Source organism: Archocentrus centrarchus, chromosome 12 (genome assembly GCF_007364275.1).
Source record: "Archocentrus centrarchus isolate MPI-CPG fArcCen1 chromosome 12, fArcCen1, whole genome shotgun sequence".
Lineage (NCBI taxonomy): Eukaryota > Metazoa > Chordata > Actinopteri > Cichliformes > Cichlidae > Archocentrus > Archocentrus centrarchus.
In genome coordinates this window covers 84,294-107,849 of record NC_044357.1, presented here as the reverse complement: position 1 = coordinate 107,849, position 23,556 = coordinate 84,294, and the positions used below count along the sequence as shown (strand labels likewise).

Below are 23,556 nucleotides of genomic sequence, written 5' to 3'. Positions count from 1 at the left end.
CTGAAGTTGAAATAGAAAGATTTTGTGAAAATATGTTGTAATATATCTTGCAATGTTATATAACTACATTTCCACTGTGTGGTGGTTTGGGTAATCACATACAACACAAACGCTAATGACTAATTTATATGTTACAGAAGAAAGCTATGAGCATTATAAATAGATCTGGGTTATTATGAACCAACCAACAGACAACTCATTTAAACTTCATGTTTTAATATGTTATGATTTAGTTGATCTTAACACTGCATCAATGATGCAAGAATGAGGAGTAGCTGTTAAATTAAACAACTATTCCTGTAACATTCATATTATTGCATCTGGACTATATTAAGACTAGTCAGACTATGAAAAGCTTGTTTTCTCAAATCCACCAAACCAAACAAATACTAGATTAGAAACTGTCAATAAACCAAAGCTTAACTGTTAAAAATCTGATTTAGATAACTAAGGCTCTCACTGCGGTATGTATCACTTCCTGTTCCTGTTTCGGAGCACAGTGTTTTGCTGTCTGTTAGCTGTTATATCTGTATAACTCGATTTATCTGGATAATAACATATTTTAGTGTAATCTTCACCTACTTTAAATAGCATACTCTTTGCTGAATCACCTGTATTCACATTACTCACTTTATTTGTTTTTAGAAATTCGCTAGCTTAGCTCAGCTAGTAGCTTAGCCCTTAGCCGACTCACTACCAGCATGGCTTCTTCTCCTGTCTCTCCTGCACTTTCCTGCTCTGGGTGTCACATGTTTAGTTACTCCTCGGCCTCCTTTAGCAGTAACGGTACTTGTAATAAATGTAGTCTGTTTGTAGCTCTGGAGGCCAGGCTTTCTGAACTGGAGACTCGGCTCCGCACCCTGGAAAATCCTACATCTAGCCAGGCCCCTGTAGCGGGTGTGGACCATGGTAGCTTAGCCGCCGTTAGCTCCCCCCCAGCAGATCCCGAGCAGCAGGGAAAACAGGCCAGCTGGGTGACGGTGAGGAGGAAGCGTAGTCCTAAGCAGAAGCCCCGGGTACACCACCAACCTGTTCACGTCTCTAACCGTTTTTTTCCACTCGGCGACACACCCGCCGAGGAACAAACTCTGGTTATTGGCGACTCTGTTTTGAGAAATGTGAAGCTAGAGACACCGGCGACCATAGTCAAATGTCTTCCAGGGGCCAGAGCAGGCGACATTCATGGAAATTTGAAACTGCTGGCTAAGGCTAATCGTAGATTTGGTAAGATCGTTATTCACGTCGGCAGTAATGACACCCGGTTACGCCAATCGGAGGTCACTAAAATTAATATTGACTCGGTGTGTAACTTTGCAAAAACGATGTCGGACTCTGTAGTTTTCTCTGGGCCCCTCCCCAATCAGACCAGGAGCGACATGTTTAGCCGCATGTTCTCCTTGAATCGCTGGCTGTCTGAGTGGTGTCCAAAAAATGATGTGGGCTTCATGAATAATTGGCAAGGTTTCTGGGGAAAACCTGGTCTTGTTAGGAGAGACGGCATCCATCCCACTTTGGATGGAGCAGCTCTCATTTCTAGAAATCTGGCCAAATTTATTATCCCTCCTAAAAACTGACTACCCAGGGTTGAGAACAGGAAGCAGAGTTGCAGTCTTACACGCCTCTCTGCAGCTTCTCTCCTCCTGCCATCCCCCCAAAACCCCATCCCCATAGAGTCGGTGCCTGCTCCCAGACCACCAGGAAACAAAGCTAAAATCAGCAAAAAGCTATTTAAGCATAAAAATTCAAAAACAATAAATAATACAGCTTCATCAACTGCACCAAAAAATAAAACAATTAAATGTGGATTGTTAAACATTAGGTCTCTCTTTTCCAAGTCCCTATTAGTAAATGATTTAATAATTGATCAACGTATTGATTTATTCTGCCTTACAGAAACCTGGTTACAGCAGGATGAATATGTTAGTTTAAATGAATCAACACCCCCGAGTCACAGTAACTGTCAGAATGCTCGAAGCACAGGTCGAGGAGGAGGATTAGCTGCAATCTTCAATTCCAGCTTATTAATTAATCAAAGACCCAGACAAAGTTTTCATTCTTTTGAAAGCCTGACTCTTAGTCTTGTCCATCCTAATTGGGAAAATCAAAAACCTGTTTTATTTGTTATTATCTATCGTCCACCTGGTCCCTACTCAGAGTTTCTGTCTGATTTCTCAGACTTTTTATCTGATTTAGTGCTCAGTTCAGATAAAATAATTATAGTGGGTGATTTTAACATCCATGTAGATGCTGAGAATGACAGCCTCAACACTGCATTTAATCTATTGTTAGATTCAATTGGCTTCTCTCAAAATGTAAAGGAGCCCACCCACCACTTTAATCATACTCTGGATCTTGTCCTGACATATGGCATAGAAACTGAAGAATTAACAGTATTCCCTGAAAGCCCCCTCCTGTCTGATCACTTCTTAGTAACATTTACATTTACTTTAATGGATTACACTGCAGTGGGGAATAAGTTTTATTACAGTAGAAGTCTTTCTGAAAGTGCAGTAACTAAGTTTAAGGATCTAATTCCTTCATTGTTATGCTCTTCAGTGCCATGTGCCAACACAGTGCAGAGCAGCTACCTAAACTCTGCTCCCAGTGAGGTCGATTATCTCGTCAATAGTTTTACATCCTCACTGCGTATAACTTTGGATACTGTGGCTCCTCTGAAAAGGAAAGCTTCAAATCAGAAGTGCCTGACTCCGTGGTATAATTCACAAACGCACAGCTTAAAGCAGTTAACCCGAAAGCTGGAGAGGGAATGGCGTCTCACTAAATTAGAAGATTCTCATTTAGCCTGGAAAAAGAGTTTGTTGCTCTATAAAAAAGCCCTCCGTAAAGCTAGGACATCTTACTACTCATCATTAATTGAAGAAAATAAGAACAACCCCAGGTTTCTTTTCAGCACTGTAGCCAGGCTGACAAAGAGTCAGAGCTCTGTAGAGCCGAGTATTCCTTTCACGTTAACTAGTAGTGACTTCATGGATTTCTTTACAAATAAAATTTTAGACATTCGAGAAAAAATTATTCATAACCATCTCAAAGATTATTCTTCATGTTCGGCTGCTTTCAGCACTGCTGGTATTTGTTTAGACTCTTTTGCTCCAGTTGATCTTTCAGAGTTAACTTCAATAGTTACTTCCTCCAAACCAGCAACATGTTTGTTAGATCCCATTCCTACTAGACTGTTAAAGAAGTCTTTCCAATTATTGATGCTTCAATCTTTAAAATGATCAATCAGTCTTTATTAGTTGGCTATGTACCACAGACCTTCAAGGTGGCTATAATTAAACCTCTGCTTAAAAAGCCATCACTTGACCCAGCTGTCTTAGCTAATTATAGGCCAATCTCCAACCTTCCTTTTCTCTCAAAGATTCTTGAAAGAGTAGTTGTAAAACAGCTAACTGATCATCTGCAGAGGAACGGTTTATTTGAAGAGTTTCAGTCAGGTTTCAGAATTCATCACAGTACAGAAACAGCATTAGTGAAGGTTACAAATGATCTTCTTAGAGCCTCTGACAGTGGACTCATCTCTGTTCTTGTCCTGTTGGACCTCAGTGCAGCTTTTGATACTGTTGACCATAACATTTTATTACAGAGATTAGAGCTTGCTATAGGTATTAAAGGTACTGCACTGCAGTGGTTTGAATCATATTTATCTCATAGACTCCAATTTGTTCATGTAAATGGGGAGTCTTCTTCACACACTAAGGTTAATTATGGAGTTCCACAGGGTTCTGTGCTAGGACCAATTTTATTTACATTATACATGCTTCCCTTAGGCAGTATAATTAGAAAGCACTGCATCAATTTTCATTGTTATGCAGATGATACTTAAACTGCAGGAATGTCTTAAAGATATTAAGGCCTGGATGACCTCTAATTTCCTGCTTCTAAATTCAGATAAAACTGAAATTCTTGTTCTCGGCCCCACAAATCTTAGAAACATGGTGTCTAACCAGATACTTACTCTGGATGGCATTACTTTGGCCTCCAGTAACACTGTGAGAAATCTTGGAGTCATTTTTGACCAGGATATGTCCTTCAATGCACATATTAAACAAATATGTAGGACCGCTTTTTTGCATTTGCGCAATATTTCTAAAATTAGAAACATCCTTTCTCAGAGTGATGCTGAAAAGCTCATTCATGCATTTATTACTTCTAGGCTGGATTATTGTAATTCATTATTATCAGGCTGTCCTAAAAGCTCCCTGAAAAGCCTTCAGCTGATCCAAAATGCTGCAGCTAGAGTACTGACAGGGACTAGAAAGAGAGAGCATATTTCTCCCATATTGGCTTCTCTTCATTGGCTCCCTGTTAAATCTAGAATAGAATTTAAAATTCTTCTCCTCACATACAAGGTCTTGAATAATCAGGCACCATCTTATCTCAAAGACCTCATAGTACCATATCACCCCAATAGAGCACTTCGCTCTCAGACTGCTGGCTTACTTGTGGTTCCTAGGATACTTAAGAGTAGAATGGGAGGCAGAGCCTTCAGCTTTCCGGCGCCTCTTCTGTGGAACCAGCTTCCAGCTTGGATTCGGGAGACAGACACCCTCTCTATTTTTAAGATTAGGCTTAAAACTTTCCTTTATTATCAAGCTTATAGTTAGGGCTGGATCAGGTGACCCTGAACCATCCCTTAGTTATGCTGCTATAGGCCTAGTCGGCTGGGGGGTTCACATAATGCACTGTTTCTCATTCACCTGGGCCCTCAACACCATTAATCGTATATTCGTATCTAGAATAGAATTTAAACTACTTCTCCTCACATACAAGGTCTTGAATAATTAGGCCCTATCTTATCTCAAAGACCTTGTAGTACATATCACCCCAATAGAGAGCTTCGCTCTCAGACTGCTGGCTTACTTGTGGTTCCTAGGATATTTAAGAGTAGAATGGGAGGCAGAGCCTTCAGCTTCCAGGCCCCTCTTCTGTGGAACCAGCTCTCAGCTTGGATTTGGGAAACAGACGCCCTCTCTATTTTTAAGATTAGGCTTAAAACTTTCCTTTTTGAACAAGCTTATACTTAGGGCTGGATCAGGTGACCCTGAACCATCCCTTAGTTATCCCTTATAGGCCTAGGCTGCTGGGGGGGGTTCCCATAATGCACTGTTTCTTTTCATTCACCTTATTTACTTTGTTTATACCCCACTCTGCATTTAATCATTAATTATTATTAAGCTCTGGCTGTCTTCCACAGCATGTCTTTTGTCCTGTCTCTCTCCCCTCAGCCCAACCGGTTGCAGCAGATGACTGCCCTCCCTGAGCCTGGTTCTGCTGGAGGTTTCTTCCTGTTAAAAGGGAGTTTTTCCTTCCCACTGTCACCAAATGCTTGCTCATAGGGGGTCGTTTTGACTGTTGGGTTTTCTCTATATTATTGTAGGGTTTTTACCCACAATACAAAGTGCCTTGAGGTGACTGTTTGCTGTGATTTGGAGCTATATAAATAAAATTGAATTGAACTGAATTTAATTAAATTTTCTCCACTATGAGATCGGGTAAAGGGGAGCCCGCATGTCCTAGTGGAACAGACCCAGTCGGATATGTCGTTGACTCACGGAGCATGTGGAGACCTGTGTGTCTTTCAGCACTGTCGACTGAGGACGTGGAAGACGTATACATATTCGGCTTTTTGATAACGGGATCTCTTCTGTCTGGGCTTAGAGGATACCTGACTTACTGGGAAATAAAGAGAATCTGGGCAGCAGTTTGGCACCTGGCGAGACTGCACAACCAGATAGATGGGCTATGCAGAACCATACAGACTCAGACTCAGTGCCTGTTGGACCTGAACCACAAGCTGGATGCTCGTAGTCCAGCTGAGAACATGCTCGCAGGTGAAAGGGTTTAGATCTGGAGATAAGGGTACGTGTCTGCACAGCAAAACGGTAACCGAGCAATTTGGACCATTGGATCTATTGAGAGTGTCCCAGAGAACCGAAGGCTGCCGAGAAAAATAAAAAGGGAGTCTGTTCCAAAACATTTGCATTATCAGGAATTCAGCTCCCTTAGCTGGCCTTGAGGCTGGTAATCATATCTCTCCAGGATGATGTGTAACAGATGTTCTTCCCCCCTTATTTACTCTGTGATTTGTATGACCTGGAATCTGGTGTACCTCGACTGCTGATGCACGACCATCACTATCAGCAGACTGTTTAGGCGGGGAGCTATGCCCTGGCTCCATAATGCCCTGACCCCCCTTGTCTCTGTTGGCACCACGAATCCTACCCACCCCCACCCCTACCATATTGCTATCCCAGCTTTAAATGTGCTATATGCTTGCTGAATTTTTTCTTTTTGGAACCTGGTACTGTGCTCATAATGAACATAGTACAAGATTTTTTTTAAAACTTAAGTTAAGTTAACTTAACTTAACTTAACTCTCCACATGGTCCATGAGTTTTTCTTTCCTGCTTAAAGTGGCGGCGGCCTCAGACACTTATCTCCCCTGTGTGTTAGTTTTGTCTGTCCTCTGGGATGAGTGTTCTGGAATGCAATTTCATTGTATGTCTTGTTGTATAATGACAATAAAATTCTTCTTGATGTGAAACATTTAAAGACTAATTTTAACTAGCCTTGCTAAGTAAGCCAATTATATCTCTTAATTTAAAATGTAATCACAGTTGTCCAACAGTGTGAATGTTTGCAAATTATAAACATGAGAAGGTTATCTTCTTTCTCACACCATAAAAAAGTGCATTACACATGTGCAAATACTAATAGCTTTTTGGGGCATGCTTTACTCACCTTTGCTCTCTGGTTCTGGAACCAGACCTGAACCACACGGACATTGAGTCCAGTCTCCGCAGCCAGGGTTTCTCTTACCTGTTCATCACAGCACAATCACATTGTATTATGATTATTATGTCATAGTGACATAGACCACAACTGTGATAAGATGGCCCATTTGGTAGTAGTAATATGTAGTTTAAGTGCATTATGTTGATTAGCAAAAAACAAAAGCAAAAACAAAAACAAATTCTTCCATTAAACAAAATGTACTGGGCTGCAACTATGTAATGCATTAATGTGTAGCACAAAAATTAAGACAATTTGTGGTTGTTGATTATTTCTTTGTTGTAACAAGGCTTTTTGAAAATAAATCTTAAAATAATTCAAATTCTGTTTATTTCCCCTTAAACAGTACCACGTTTGTAAGGATAATGCATTATGTGTTGAGCTGCTGCAGTTGAGTATGTGGGTTGCACCCATGAAAAGCTCACCAAATCTTCTCTGCTAACAGTTGCTTGGTGCTGTTTATTTGGATTGGATGATTGAAGTTTGAAGAAGCAAGACATATTGGCAATTAACAATTTATTCATTTAATAAACAGGTCCTCAGTAGCATGTGGAAGAACCATGGCTCCTCATCTTCATGCTGGTCACACAGCTGTGGAATGACATCCCATCTTCAACCAGCACTTATTACAAATCAGCCAGTGTGGTTGTGTTAGTCACTCTGGCACAGCATGCCAAAGCTGAGTTTTTCTTAGCTCCAAATTCTACCATGCGCAGTGTCACCCATGATGGAAGACAAATAAAGACACACCAAGTCAAAAGTATACATACAAACAATGTCACTCATTGCAATATAGGCTGTACGGGGTTTCAAGGCCCAAGCTTTAATACTGGGTTGACAAAGCCAAACATGGACTTTGGTAGTGTATTACTAATGAGGCAGGGGAGAACGACAGAATTGCAAATTTACAACATATTTGGACATATGTGCTAAACTGCAGAAACCATATAAAACCCAGAAGAAAATCACTAAGTTTAGTAAATTTCAACTGTCCTTTTATTTAACTTCTCATTTGAAATTTCATTTTAAATTGTGGAATGTGGAAATGAAAAATGCAGACCAAGAATGCAGATTTGGATGACAGATTTAAACAAACAAAAACAAACCTTTATTTAAGTGAGGCAGTAAGTCCAAATGGCTGAAGAAAACAGATTTCAAAATAATCCAAAGGGGACCACAGGAGGGAAATGCTCAGGCACAAAAAACAGTACAATGTAAAAAAAGAACTGGGAGGAGACAAGGGCTTTAAATACAGTCAAGGCACAGCTGAGACTAACCACAGGAGACAAGACAAAACAAGGAAAATGAAATGCAGCAATGAGGGGCCAACAAAATGAAACAAGAAGCAACTGATCATGGGAATATCCAACATAGAAATGCAGATTTGACACAGAGAACACAGGAGAGCAAAAATACAAACTCAGGGAATTTAGTATAAATGACTAGTAAAATTACAAATAACAAAAGAAAACACAACTAGAGAATACCATCATGGAAAACAAAATGGGAAATAAGACTAGAATACAAAAATCTAAATGACAATAATAACAATCAAAATAAACAGAAAATATAATATGAACAGAACTAAAATGTTGAACTTAAAAGACCCAGGACCATGACATGTTCAAGTTAGAGAAACTCTAGTTCAGGGGTGTCAAACTCAATCACAGAACGGGCCAAAATTGAATACACAGTCTAAATTGTAGGCCATACAGGATTAACATTTATTAATTTACTAAACTGAAAATTTTTTAATACAGCTGCTTTTTCCTGAACACATTAAATAAAATCCAAAATAGTATTTTTCTTCAAAAATACCATTATGGAAAATGAGAATGTTTCAAGTTGATAAAAATTTGCTATTTTTTCTGGTAAAATCTGTGATGTGATATCTGCAAAAAGTCCAGAAACAAGAAACAACCTATTTATTTTTCTCTCTTATTCCATTTTTTTCTTACTTTGCATGAACTGACAAATTTCCCTAGGCAGCTCATCACACCTTTCTGATGAGGCATGTCATTCAGAACAAATTCAGAAGCTATTTCCTCCAGAAAAGACTGAAACTGCTGATTATTTAAACCTTTGCCTCTTATAAAGTTCACTGCCTCTGTTATGGTGCTTGTACGCATTCTGTCTTCAGGACTTTGCTGCGCACCTTTTCCTGGTGTGTGACACAGTGATGCACTGTCAGCTCACCTGTGCAGGTCTCCCTCTGCATCTTCTCCTGAGCCAGGGTTTACCTCTGATGTCAGCGTACAGGTTATTTGCCTCCAACCTGTTTTCGAAGGCCACTTTTTTTTGGAAATTTTTGGGGGTCAGGCTAGCTTAAATGTCACTGTAAAAAGTGCAGACCAATGTTTTTATCTGCTGACCACTGATCAATGTGTCATCTGCAATGCAGGAAAATTAGTTAGTGCACAGGTGTTGACCTGTGCAGCAGCTGTTGCAGTGCATAGTGAGATTTGTAGCATTAGTGGTGGAAGCGCTATTTACCGGCGGGCCAATAATCATAGCCATATGGAATTATCTTGCAGGACAAATATGATTGAGTCTGACACATGTGCTCTAGTTCTTAATAAATAATTTAAGCTTTAGAACTTACAAACTGGAGCACATGTGTCAGACTCCAAAGTCCAAAGCTGAAATTATTTAAAAGCACTAATATGATCACTTTTTCAGTAATGAGTAAGACTGGTCAACAAAACAAAAAAAAATAACTTTTTGTCTGCTACCTGAGGAAAAACAACTGATTTTTACTAATTTGGGTATGTTGACTCCAAATATGCGTGAGTTACGTAACTATGCCAATAAATGCCAATCGCCAAACTCAACGTCAATGACTTTATTAGAAAAGTACACCATGAACATACAGCTGGTGAAAAAAAGACACAGATGGGGCACCAGGATAGCTCAGGGCATGAGCAGGCAACTGTGTATGCTGCTTGGCTATGCAGCCGGCACAGGTTCAAGTCCTGCCCTGTCACCATTTGCCACATATCTTCCCCTGTTTCTCCTCTCTGCCTTCCTATCTATCTCCACTGGAAAACTATCAAATAAAGCCAAAAAGGCCAAAATAAAATCTTAAAAAAAAGAAGACAGATACCAAAATCAATCGTATAAGGAATCTCAAACTAATAAAGTCCACAATTAGTCTGCCTAAACAGTTCAAAAGTGTTGCACTTGTGCTTCATGGAAGTTTCATGCTGTAGAAAACAGCAGTAGTCACCTGTCATGTTTGCGTTATAGCACCCCTGGTACCTGGTCTCCATTTCAGAGATATATTGATGGAATCTTTCACCATGTTCATCGCTCACATCCCCAAAATTGGGTGGAAAGAAGTCAAGATTAGAGTGAAGGAAGTGAATCTTAATTGACATTCTGCAACCCATGCATTTGAATGATATGAGCATGTCATCAACTAGTTCTTCATAGTTTGTGGCTTTGTGGTTGCCCAAGAAATTCTGTACCACCTGAACAAATGATTCCCATGCTTTTAGTTCAAGGGGTCTGAGCTTAGCTGGAAACACTTTGTCTTTAATAAGCTCACAGACTTAGGGTCCATCAAAGAGCCCAGTTTTAAGCTTGGTAACACTTTGGAACACTTTTCAAAATGAGAAAATCTTAGCACCCTCTGCATTTGCGTGAGAGGTGCCAGTACAGCACTACATTACCTAAATATTGACATGTGCATAACTCAAGAACCTGAAGTGCTAAAGAAATTCTGATTATAGATTTGGAATTTTTCTTTAAAATGTTGGCTTGGCTGGTTCTCTTGGAGTACTTACTTTCATCAAGATGCAATTTTTCTACTTACACTACTTAGCAGATTTGAGGTGACAGCTATTGAGCATTGGCTCAAATAAATAAAACTGAATTGAAATGCATGTAATTATAGTATTCAATATGCACTTATTTTACTAAAATATCCCAGTATACAGTAAAAATATACACTATACCTCTACTCACCTTTCTGCAGGGTTTGGAGGAAACCTCAAAGGAGGCCTTAAAGACTCTCCTCTGCATGGTGGTAAGGATGGTGCGTGGCCGTTTGGGCCTGTGAGGGTATTTGCTGTCATCGCTGCCATTCAGGACAGCTGGGAACTTCTCTGATTTCACATCCAAATCCTTATCTTCACTATTTTCTGTCACCAGACACAAAGAAATCCATCAATTAATTTGTTAAATATTTCCTGCAGATTTGACTAGAGTTGCATCTGAAATCTCTTTTTCAACATAAAATAATTAATTGATATGTTCTTTTTGATTCAGTACTTTCTTTAACAGTCTGTTCTAAAATATTACCTGTGTCTGTGTTGTCTAGACTGACTGTACTGCGCAGGTCCCCCTCTCTCTCATAGTCACTTTTGCACAGCAGCTGGCCTTCTTTCAGAACAAACTTGTCTCCTTTACACAGCTGGCGCTGGCAGACACAGCAGCAGAAGCAGCTGAGATGGTAAACACTGTCCTGAGCGCGCATGACAAATTCTGTGGGTACTATCTTCTCCAGACAGTGGCTGCACCTTGCGGCAAACAACCTGAGCACAAATGGAAGTGAGAGTAGTGTTATCCATGCAGCATTTTAGGGGGGAAATTGTAACATTATATCATTTTCCCCTGGAATTGAATTGTTCTAGGAATTACAACCATTTGTGTTTGTCTTCCAACAAAGTGAGAGCTAAGAGAGAGGAATAAGACTATTCCCTTTTCTCTTCCTGTCAGCCACATAACACAAAAACTAGCAATGACAATGGAATGTCATTTGGACTGGAGAAGTGCAGTCAGATGGTAACAAAGAGAGGGAAGGTAGTCAGAACTGAGGGCATTGCACTACCAGAAGGCAACATTGCAGACACCGAAGACAGGTACAAGTACCTTGGAATCCCACAGGCAAATGGGAGCTATGAAGATGCCACTAGCAAAGGTGCAACCTCCAAGTACCTGCAGAGAGTATGGCAAGTCCTAAAGAGTCAGCTGAATAGGAAGCACAAGAGCCTTGCCAGTTGTGAGATACCCTGCTGGGATAAGAAGCTGGCCAAAGGAGGAAATAGAAGCCACTGATGTCAAGACAATAAAGCTCCTTAGCATGCAATGAGGTTTTCATCCCAAATTCAGCACCCTGAGACTGTACGCCGAGTGGAAGGAAGGAGGCAGAGGACTAGTGAGTGTCAGAACCACTATCCTAGTTGAAACAACAAAGATCCGTGATTACATCAGAAAGATGGCCACAAAGGATCGTGTGCTTAGTGAGTACTTCAGGCAACCCAAGAAAGAAGAGGAAAAAGAACAGGAACCATCATGGAAGGACAGGCCTCTGCACGGCATTTACCACCGACAGATAGAAGTGGCTGATATAGAAAAATCCCACCAATGGCTGGCCAGAGCTGGACCGACAGGACTAGGGACCGAGGGACTAATCATGGCCGTACAGGAACAGGCTCTGAGTACAAGATGTATAGAGGCTGGGGCCTACCACACAAGGCAAGACCCCAGGTATAGGCTGTGCAGAGATTACCCTGAGACAATCCAGCACATAACAGCAGGGTGCAAGATGCTAGCAGCCAGGACATACATGGAACGTCATAACCAAGTGGTTGGCATAGTACATTATACAGGGACATCTGTGTCGAGTATGACCTGGAAGTCCCCAGGTCAAAATGGGATACACCCCAAGGGTGGTTGAGAATAACAAAGCAAAGTTCCTGTGGGGCTAGACAGACAAACGTGTATGGGAGAGGGAGAGCTAACTCCCAGCCTTCACAACCATGTCCCACAGGGGCCAAGGCTCGGTAAGCCCCGAACCCAGGCCCAGTTGTACACATACACATGCCAATACACACACAAACACACATATGGGCGACTCACAAACTCACACACACACTCACAGACACACCCTTCCTCATCAACCCCTCACAAACCCCTCAACTGACCTGTGATGTATGAACTTAGAGATGTCCTACCATACTTACCAGCAGAGGGGCAGACCGCCACTAGGGCATACAGGGGTTCTGAATGTAACCATAGTAACAGTAGGATAATAAACAAACGAGTGAACCAGCAAGAAGTTGTCCTCCATGCTCTGTGTGTCGAGTAATAATGTTTACTTAGTGACACTATAAGGGAGCAACATAACATGACCCAACCCCAAACCACCAGCCAGCACCCACCCCAGGCAGGGTGCAGGAAACAGGGGTGTGGGAAGACCTGTCCACCCCCTGTGGGGGCTACTTGAAGTGTTTTGGGAATTGTGTTGGGTGTATGTGCTGGTGCTTGTGAGTGTATGAAGTAGAAAGAAGCCATCAGACACCCATATCCCTACTGTGCACACCTAGCCACCTGCTAGGCACATGGGGGGGATGAGACTACAGCCGATCACCCCACTAAGTGGGGACCAGAGAGAATCAAATTCATCAATTCATCCAATTGTTTTTTTTCAGAGGCAGCAGACATTCTCTCCAGACTAAAGTAATTTAAAAGTAAATTCCTATAGTGAGTAATACACAAATATTGTTTTGATTTCCAATTGTAAGGCAGTAAGAACTATGTGTAACATATCTTATTCATATATCTAATTCACTTATGTTACTTAAATCCACAGTTTGGGTGAGATTGGGATGGAGCAATTAAACCATTTGGATAAGTCTTGACATATCCTCTGCTAGAACCTCTGAACTGACGTACAAGAGTGGCCTGTACAGTGGGTGCATATGTTTGAGTGTGTAAGGCCCATTTGGAACATCCTTTGTCCTATATAGTGTGTTCTATTGAGAGTTTTGTATTGTATAAGTTGTAAGTTGGGGCCTTTAGTCTGAGTAAAGGTGAGGGAACTGTGGAGATGAGAGCATGTGCACAGAAGTTTTGGACATATGTGTCTCCTGTAGAAAGATAATCAAACTCCACATGAAGTGCAGGCTAAAGTAGGTGTAACCATAATCCACTCTTTAAGTGGTCTTCCACTTTTTTTTTTTTGAGCATTTAAAGACTGTAATACTGATGAAACATCAACATAAAGTCATAAAGGCTTATATATATATAAGCCTTTATGACTTTATATATATATATATATATACAGTATATATATATATATATATATATATATATATATATATATATATATATATATATATATATATATATATGAAGTTATGCGCATTACATTACATTAAATTTTTAAGTAATTAAAGATATAAATAACTGCCAGTCAGTTATGTTTCAGGAATTAAAATACATTTGCTGCAGCTGACATCTGTCAGTAGTAATTTGTTTTTCTATCCAGGAACGTTAACAGTTGGGGCTGCTAGAGATGTGAAGCTTCTGATTTTTATTTTCTAACAAACAATAAATGGAAATAGATAAAATGTTTGATAAAAAAAAAAAAAACTTGTCAGCATTTGGTATTCAGAAACCAGGTTAACTGGGGTGTCCTGGGGCGGACTCTGGGAGCCCGTGTGTGTCCGATAGCCCCCGGGACTGGAATTCTGGGGCTGCCTTCTTGTGGCATCCGTGTGCTTGTCCTGGTTAATGGTGGTGGGGGGCTTGGGTGGGTCCTGCCTTACGGTCTTGTGGTGTGGCCGGGGTGCTTGGGGTGATGACTGCTGGCCCTTGGCCGGACTGGCCGGTCTTCTCTATGGGGCTCGGGGTGTGATGTCTGGGGCCTGGGGCTCTGGGATCACGCCGGCTGCCGATGGGTCCCCCCTGGCACTGGGGGGGTCTCTGCTGTCCCGGCGCGCCACCGAGTGGGGTGGGTTGGCCCGACCCGGGTCGGGATGTTCGGTCTGTGCTTCTGGGGCTCTGGGGTGCCTGCATCTTGGGGGGGTGGGGGTGGTGGGTTAGGCTGTTGTGGAGTGGCTGGGGTGGACGGGGCACCGTTTTCCCAATTCAGGCCAGTTTGTCTTGTCTCTTGTTTGTGTTGTTTGTGTCTCTCGTTGAGTGTATGAGTATCTGGAGTGGAGCGCATGCTGCCCTCTGTGGCGGGGGCTGTGGTGCCGGTCTCGGGCGCTGCGGTGCTCCATGGTGCTGTTGCCGGGGCCCCGGGTCCACCTGCACGTGCCCTGTGCTGGGGTGTGGGGAATTGGGGTGCCTACTGAGCCAGCAGACAGCTCGCTCTCTTATTCCTAGTTTTCTGGTCATAAGCCCCCCCCCCCCCCCCCCCCCCACACACACACACACACACACACACACACACACACACACACACTCACACACTCACATACACACGCATGCACATATACACACATATACAAACTTCATGTCATGTGGAGAGGCCATGTGCGGAGCCACACTTGCCTCTCCATTTTAATTGCATTACAGACATTACAAGTGACAATACATTCTGATACACATAGGACCTTGGGGGGCAGGCATGGGGATGATGAGAGGGTGCTGCTGAGGTGGCCCCACTCTGGTCCTGTCTACTGTCAGTCCCCCAATTTTAATGGCACTTTAGACATTAAGGGCTTTGAGGGGGTGGTGTGGTCGAGCGCCGATGGCCAGCAGTTGGATGCTGTCCCCTCAATTTTAACTGCATCCTATACACTTCATGCATTCACAAACATAAAAACATAAACTTCAACATTTATAATTTGGGTGGGGGGTGGGGTGGGACATTCCACACCCAGGTTTCCTGCACCTCGCCCGGGGTGGGAATCGGGTGGTGCTTTGGGTGCCAGGCTGGCAGCGTCCTGGGGTTGCTATTGGCCCGGGTGGGGTGTCTACTTGCCCTGGCTTCAGAGGGTGGGTAGATGTGGATGAATGTGTATCTTTGTGCATTTGTCACAGTCCTCGTGGGTGTATTTGGGTGGGTGAATGCGTGTAGGTCGCTTTCTTTCTGTCTTTCTCTCTTTTTTTTTTTTTTCCCCTCAGCCTGTCAACTGGAATTAAATGTATATGTAAACAAATAAATAAATAAAATAAAACAAACAAACAAAAAAAAAAAACCCCACAAACATTAATGAGAAAAGCTTATAGAGACTCTATAGAGCTTATCTTGGAAGAATAAATATGTTTGGCACAACAGTGCATTCAGATCACAATTCTGCTTGCAAACACTGCCAGACATGACAGGCTTTAAAAAAAAAGAAAAAAGAAAAGAAACCAGGTTAACAGATATGGGTATTTTATTAGTTGGGAGCTTATCCAAAATAATTGTTACTAAATCCTCATGAGATGAGACAAAGAATGGAGACGTTTCAATACAATGAAGGAGCGACACACAAAAAAAATTGCCACACGGGGGGTAGGTAGGCTCTAAACAGCCTGTAGCCTCCCACTGCAACACCACATATCTACTGTGTGTCATTACTGTGTTTGAATAACTTCATCTCTATACAGCAAAACCAGAAAACAGAAAAGAAGCCAAATGTCTTTGGGCTGAAATATGGTGCCTAACCAGACACCTACTCTGGATGGCATTACCTTAGCCTCCAGTAAAACTATGAGAATCTCATTTTTGAGCAAGATATGTCCTTCAATGCACATATTAAAAAAATATGCAGGACTGCAATTTTGCATTAGCGCAATATCTTTAAAATTTGAAAAATCCTGTTTCAAAGTGATGCTGAGAAGCTAATTCATGCATATATTACTCCTAGGCTGGACTGTCATAATTCATTACCATCAGGTAAAAGCTCCCTGAAAAGCCTCCAGATAATCCAAAATGCTGTAGCTAGAGTACTGACAGGGACTAGAAAGGGAGAACATATTTCTTCCTTCTCTTCACTGACTCCCTGTTAAATCCGGAATTGAATTTAAAATCCTTCTCCTCACATACAAGGTATTGAATAATCAGGCCTCATCTCATAGTACCTTCACTCTCAGAATGAGTGGCTTACTTGTTCCTAGGATACTTAAGAGTAGAATGGGAGACAGAGCCTTCAGCTTTCAATCCCCTCTTCTGTGGAACCAGCTCCCAGTTTGGATTCTGGAGACAGACACCTTCCCTACAATTTAAGATTACACTTAAAACTTTCCTTTTTGATCAAGCCTCTAGTTAGAGCTGGATCAGGTTACCCAGAACCCTCTTATGCTGCAACAGGCCTAGGCACCTGTGTGGTTCCCATTGATGCAATGAGTATTTCTTTTTCACTCACCTCTTTTCACTCTGTTTATACACCACTCTGCATTCAATCACTAGTTATTATTCCCTGGCTCTCTCCCACAGCAAGTCTTTTGTCCTGTCTCCCTCTTTTCATCCCCAACTGGTCATGGCAGATGACTGCCCCTCCCTGAGCCTTGTTCTGGTTTTTTTCCTGTTAAAAGAGTGTTTTTCCTCCCCACTGTCATTAGGGCTTGTTCATAGAGTGTTGTTTTGATTGATGGGTTTTCTCTGTAATTTTATGATTTTTACCTTACAACATAAAGTACCTTGAGGCAGCTGTATGTTGTGAATTGGTGCTATATTAAAAAATGGAATTGAATTTATCAACGTTACAGAAATTTTCTTTTACTGACCATCCTGGCCAATGTCTCTGCTTGCCTTTCTGTAAAAGTCACATGCCATTGGTTTTGAGAGTCATTGTTCTCTCTGTCTGTAAAAATGGGGATATTCCTTTTGGTCTGGCTAGTGAGTACAGAAAGCATCAGAGGCAGGGGGGGGGAGAGCTGAATCTGGGAACAGAGTTAAAGAGTAGGACAGAGGGATGATGGGAGGAAGAAAGAGGTAGCATTAGGCAGGTACAGAAGAGTGTTTGGACAGTGTTTGGACAGCTGCACTCCTCCTTTCTAATGACACTACCCTCCTCTATTCAAGAGCTGTTTCTCCCATTCCCATGTCTCACAGTTCCTCCCTTTCAACCTTTGTCTCTCTGTCTGTCAAATCAGAAGCTGAGAAGAACATTTGCCATAAAAGCACTTTAGAAAAAAGATGGACAGAGTATGTGGCATATAAGACAGTGAGTGGTTTTGAATGATAGATTGTTTAACTTACAAAATAAAGCACATTGAGATAGTTTAATAGTTGAAGTATTCTAACCATGCTACTACTATTTAACATGTATTTAACATTCTATCAAACCTGACTTATTTTTATGGAATCAATAAGAAGCTACAGGCCACAGCTGCTCTTCAATTTACTGTAAGTTGCACATACAGATGGGTTTTCTCTGTAATTTTCTTTCTTTCTTTCTTTCTTTCTTTCTTTCTTTCTTTCTTTCTTTCTTTCTTTCTTTCTTTCTTTCTTTCTTTCTTTCTTTCTTTCTTTCTTTCTTTCTCTCTCTTTCTTTCTTTCCTAAAAGTTGTGGGCTTTCACACATACAAAGACAATAAAGTGCCAGTAAATACCCTACAATAATAGAGAAAAAACCCCAATAATATTCGCCACTATGAGCAATTACTTGGCAACAATGGAAAAGAAAAAAATCCCTTTTAACAGGAAGAAACCTACAGCAGCACCAGGCTCAGGGAGGGGCAGCCATCTACAGTGACCAGTTGGGGGTGAGGGAAAAGAGGTGAATGAAGAGGAAATGCTAAGTGCATCATGGAAAGCCCCCAGCAGCCTAGGCCTATTACAGTATAACAAAGGGATGGCTCAGGGTCACCTGATCCAGCACTAACTATACGCTTTATCAAAAAGGAAAGTTTTAAACATAATCTTAAAAGTAGAGAGGGTGTCTGTCTCCAAAATCAAAACTGGGAGCTGGTTCCACAGAAGAGGGATCTGAAAGCTGAAGGCTCTCCCTCCCATTCTACTTTTAAATACCTTAGGAACCACAAGTATGTTTGAAGTCTGAGAGCCAAGTGCTCAATTTGGGTGATATTGTGATAAGATGAGACCTGATTATTCAAGATCTTGATTGTGAGGAGGATTTTAAATTCAATTTTTGGATATATCCCATATTATCTTCTGTTTATATCAAGAAGCTAATATGCGAAAATGGTCTCACTTCCTAGTCCAAATCAGCACCCTCATTGCAGTATTCTGGGTCAACTGCAGGCTTTTGAGGGAGCTTTTAGGACAACCTGATAATAACTCTTCAAATAAGCCATTCCTATATAGATGATCAGTTAGCTGTTTTACAACTACTCTTTCAAGATTTTTTGAGCAAAAATGAAGGTAGAAATTGGTCTATAATTAGATAAGACATATGGGTCAGGTGACAGTTTTTTAAGTAATGGTTTAATTACACCTTAAAGCCCTGTGTTGCATAACCTGTTAATAGCAATAAATTGTATGTAAGAAGTGATGGTTAGGATAGCCCACACACCTACAGTGCCTTGCAAAAGTATTCGGCCCCCTTGAACTTTTCAACCTTTTGCCACATTTCAGGCTTCAAACATAAAGATATAAAATTTTAATTTTTTGTGAAGAATCAACAACAAGTGGGACACAATTGTGAAGTGGAATGAAATTTATTGGATGTGTCAAACTTTTTTAACAAATAAAAAACTGAAAAGTGGGGCGTGCAATATTATTCTGCCCCCTTGTGTTAATACTTTGTAGCGCCACCTTTTGCTGCAATTACAGCTGCAAGTCGCTTGGGGTATGTCTCTATCAGTTTTGCACATCGAGAGACTGAAATTTTTGCCCATTCTTCCTTGCAAAACAGCTCGAGCTCAGTGAGGTTGGATGGAGAGCATTTGTGAACAGCAGTCTTCAGCTCTTTCCACCGATTCTTGATTGGATTCAGGTCTGGACTTTGACTTGGCCATTCCAACACCTGGATACATTTATTTGTGAACCATTCCATTGTAGATTTGGCTTTATGTTTTGGATCATTGTCTTGTTGGAAGATAAATCTCCATCCTAGTCTCAGGTCTCTTGCAGACTCCAACAGGTTTTCTTCCAGAATGATCCTGTATTTGGCCCCATCCATCTTCCCATCAATTTTGACCATCTTCCCTGTCCCTGCTGACGAAAAGCAGGCCCAAACCATGATGCTGCCACCACCATGTTTGACAGTGGGGATGGTGCGTTCAGGGTGATGAGCTGTGTTGCTTTTACGCCAAACATATCATTTTGCATTGTAGCCAAACAGTTCGATTTTCTCTGCAGTTCATCCAGAGTGATCAAGGGCCTCTTGGCTGCATCTCTGATCAGTCTTCTCCTTGTTTGAGATGAAAGTTTAGAAGGACGGCCGGGTCTTGGTAGATTTGCAGTGGTCTGATACTCCTTCCATTTCAATATGATTGCTTGCACAGTGCTCCTTGAGATGTTTAAAGCTTGGGAGATCTTTCTGTATCCAAATCTGGCTTTGAACTTCTCCACAACAGTATCTCGGACCTGCCTGGTGTGTTCCTTGGTCTTCATGATGCTCTCTGCACTTTGAACAGAACCCTGAGACTATCACAGAGCAGGTGCATTTATACGGAGACTTGATTACACACAGGTGGATTCTATTTATCATCATCAGTCATTTGGGACAACACTGGATCATTCAGAGATCCTCACTGAACTTCTGGAGTGAGTTTGCTGCACTGAAAATAAAGGGGCAGAATAATATTTACAGTTTTCTATTTGTTAAAAAAGTTTGACACATCCAATAAATTTCATTCCAATTCACAATTGTGTCCCACTTGTTGTTGATTCTTCACAAAAAATTACAATTTTATATCTTTATGTTTGAAGCCTGAAATGTGGCAAAAGGTTGAAAAGTTCAAGGGGGCCAAATACTTTCGCAAGGCACTGTAATAGTATAGAATGCAAGGGAAACACATTATTTATCCTTTTTTCTTAAATACTCCATAGATACTCACTACATTTAAAACACTCAGTATATATTGATTTGCTTTGCCAAATATCATCAGGAATCAGTAAGTTTTTTTAGGCACTGGAATATCAAGTCAAAGGCTGCATTATGAAATGTGTCCTCTATTAAAGGTAGACTGAAAACATTATTTTCTTTGCAAGCCTTTAGTTAGGTTTAAAGTGTGTAGGTAAGAGCAAAGAGTTAAAGACACTGAGATACTTTGAGCCTGTGTCATATGTTATGGACTATATAATTAAATTTGACATGACTTAATGTCCATACTGTGAGGATCCCACATTTACTTATCTTGACTAGGTTTTTCAAATATCTACAGTACCAGTCAAAAGTTTGGACACACTCCAAACCGGTACTGTATGTATTAAAAATGTTTAATATTTTCCTGAAATGACAAAAGTGTTTTCCCACTGATCTGCCTCATGGTTTTTTTTCCCAGTGCAAGTACCTCTAAAATAGAATTCTTCAGAGAAAAGTGAATCTCGAGTATGCGAGGACTGTATCTGACTGATAGATAGATCATTAACCATGCTTAAAACATGTTGAAGTGAATTTCTGGAGAATCTCTTGGTCTTACTATGACTTTTTGAGCTTTGGCTGAACAAACAACACAGTCCATTCTCTGAATCCTGCTTTTATTTTCCCCTGCTTTCTTCATAGACATCTTTTGATTATGCTAGCTAATTAAAAGTCCAACAAGCCGCTACCCAAAGCCACCACCCACTCATCCATACAGCCTCCTCTTTTAGGTCACCCAGCTCCATGAAGAAGCAGAACAAACAAGAGAATAGTGAAGGAACACACACAGCCTGTTTTTACTGCTTCAGTCTTTCTCCTCGCCTCTTATCCTCTTTAATCCTGTACCTCTTTATGCTTCTTAAGCTGCTGGAGCTGTGTGGAAGCATAGGGCACAGGGCCAAGGGGTCAAGGCTCCTCCAGAGAGTTGACCTTAGCACTCGAGGTCCAGGTCTTAGCTGAACTGTGGAGGACTTTCCTGATTGCACTGTTGGATCAAACCTTGACTCACACTAAAAGCTGCAGTAACCAGATTTTAAAAGAAACAAAACTTAAAGTCTAGGGTCCCACTTGAAGGTGTTGGTAAAGTCTAAAGCCTAACTAGTTGCCCAAGGACTTTTCTGTGTTATTTGACTCCATGTGTTTGAAAAACTAACAGCCAAATCCAGCAGAATTTCAGTCTGAGCTAAGGAGAATTGTTGGATTATTTTGTTCCCAGTGTGCTAAAACTGAAACACACATTCAAGTAGATTTTTTAGAATATATAAATACCAGTCAGCTGAATCATCAATTTAGAAATCCAAATATTTTAATGAATCCTAGATTATAGCTGAATGGTCAAAAAATACACCTTATGTCTTGATCACATCATCTTGAACTTGATGGAAAATATGAGGTAGAGGAAAGATACGGAGGATAATTCATAAGAGAACAGTGGTGAACAGATATGTTGCTCACATGGGTCTGCTGTGGAGAGAAACTATAATGTCCTGACGATAGAGTCAACATTTTGCTTACTAGTCACAACAATGGCATAATGTACTTGTACTAAAAAATACGGCTCTTTCATTTTCTCTCATTTTGTCTCTTTCTCTGGTAAGATTTTCATGTTCTCAACTGAAATTAATTAATTCTAAAAGATGCCAATACTGTACATAACTACTACATAACCAATGCAAACTGAGTTACAGCACAATCTTATCTGATTATTTCTTTATAGCTTTATCTTTATTTATAAAGCACTTTTCGAAACCCAGGTTAAAAGTGGATTCACACAAGGAAACAACTTCATAACAAGCAGAGGTTAATAAACTAGTGTAACATTCATAGTTTACCTGTGGGTTTACCAAACTGTTGAAAGTTCAAAATATCTTGGCACGTTAAGGGCTAACATTTAAAATGCAATTGTCTACATCACTCTTCGGTTATGCTGACTGCTTGATATTATGAATAGTCAGATTGTATGCAGACTGCATTGCATTATCTTCTCCTTCCATTAAGGATAGGTAACTACTGTATATCCTGTGCTAAATCATGAAAACATTAAAGGAAGCAATGAAACACCTTTCATTATTATTTAAATAAATTGCTGTCACAGGGATGGATGGCTAGATGTGTCATATTTTACCCGTAGTACTGCTACATAAATTGATTGGTAATCATATAGCACTTTTTTTAGTCGAACTGTACACTCAAAGCACTGTTACTACAAGCCACCTTCACTCTGGATTCACCATATAGCAATAGCTGCCCATGGTATATAATAGTACTGTGACTCCACCCAAGCTTAAATGTAATCATTGCCAATTAAAGGATCTCTCAGTAGGTTTTAATTGGCAACAATACAAAATAACGTAGCCTTCCAAAGTGGTTAAAAAGAACATCATGTCAAATCAAATGAATAATGAAGTGAAATTAATGAATGAATTTAATGAATGAATTTAATAGAAGCATTCCATTAAAAAATTGTTCATTTTAATGGAAAAAATAAATCAAAATACTGGGGCACCCTCTAATGTTCCTTTAAACCACAAGGCCAATTAATGCTGCAATCAGAGATAAAAGGGCTGTCACACCCAGGCACAAATTCAGGTACGGTCGAGTCGTGCAATGGTTTGTGTGTTCATGGTGAGGAGTGTAATGGTTTCATGTGGATGCTTTAAGTCTGGGAAGCTAATGGGGTGTTGTGTCATTCAGCTACTGAGCTCCTCCTCCTATGCATACACAGGTACCCAGATGAAATATAGTAGATGTTTTTTTATTTTTCTAGGTGGTGCTGTGGAGCCATTTTGCAATATCCAATGATGAGAGATGAAACATGAAAGCCTTCATCACAATGAATGTGTGTGCCAAATTTCATGATTTTCTGAGTGTTCCAAGCCCTTAAATAATATTTCCTTTTTCATGGTGAATGCCACCAGAGCATGCTGTTAAATGAAAGCTCACAATTTTCACACTGAAGCATTACAAGGTAAATGTCTTATATAGCACTTTTCTACTCTAGTTGAGCACTCAAAGCCCTTTATATGACACT

The 23,556-nt window shown here is 40.7% G+C and overlaps 1 protein-coding gene across 1 annotated transcript in view; it reads right to left on the bottom strand.

The window, feature by feature from the left end:
- Nucleotides 1-23,556, bottom strand: part of LOC115789688 (LIM homeobox transcription factor 1-beta-like) — a 100,539-nt gene that overhangs the window by 34,241 nt on the left and 42,742 nt on the right. The window contains exons 3-5 of the mRNA XM_030743208.1: nucleotides 11,116-11,348; nucleotides 10,780-10,955; nucleotides 6,763-6,840 (exon numbers count right to left, since the gene is read on the bottom strand). Of these exons, the coding sequence (XP_030599068.1) occupies nucleotides 6,763-6,840; nucleotides 10,780-10,955; nucleotides 11,116-11,348 (487 nt within the window). The remainder of the gene's footprint in view (nucleotides 1-6,762; nucleotides 6,841-10,779; nucleotides 10,956-11,115; nucleotides 11,349-23,556) is intronic.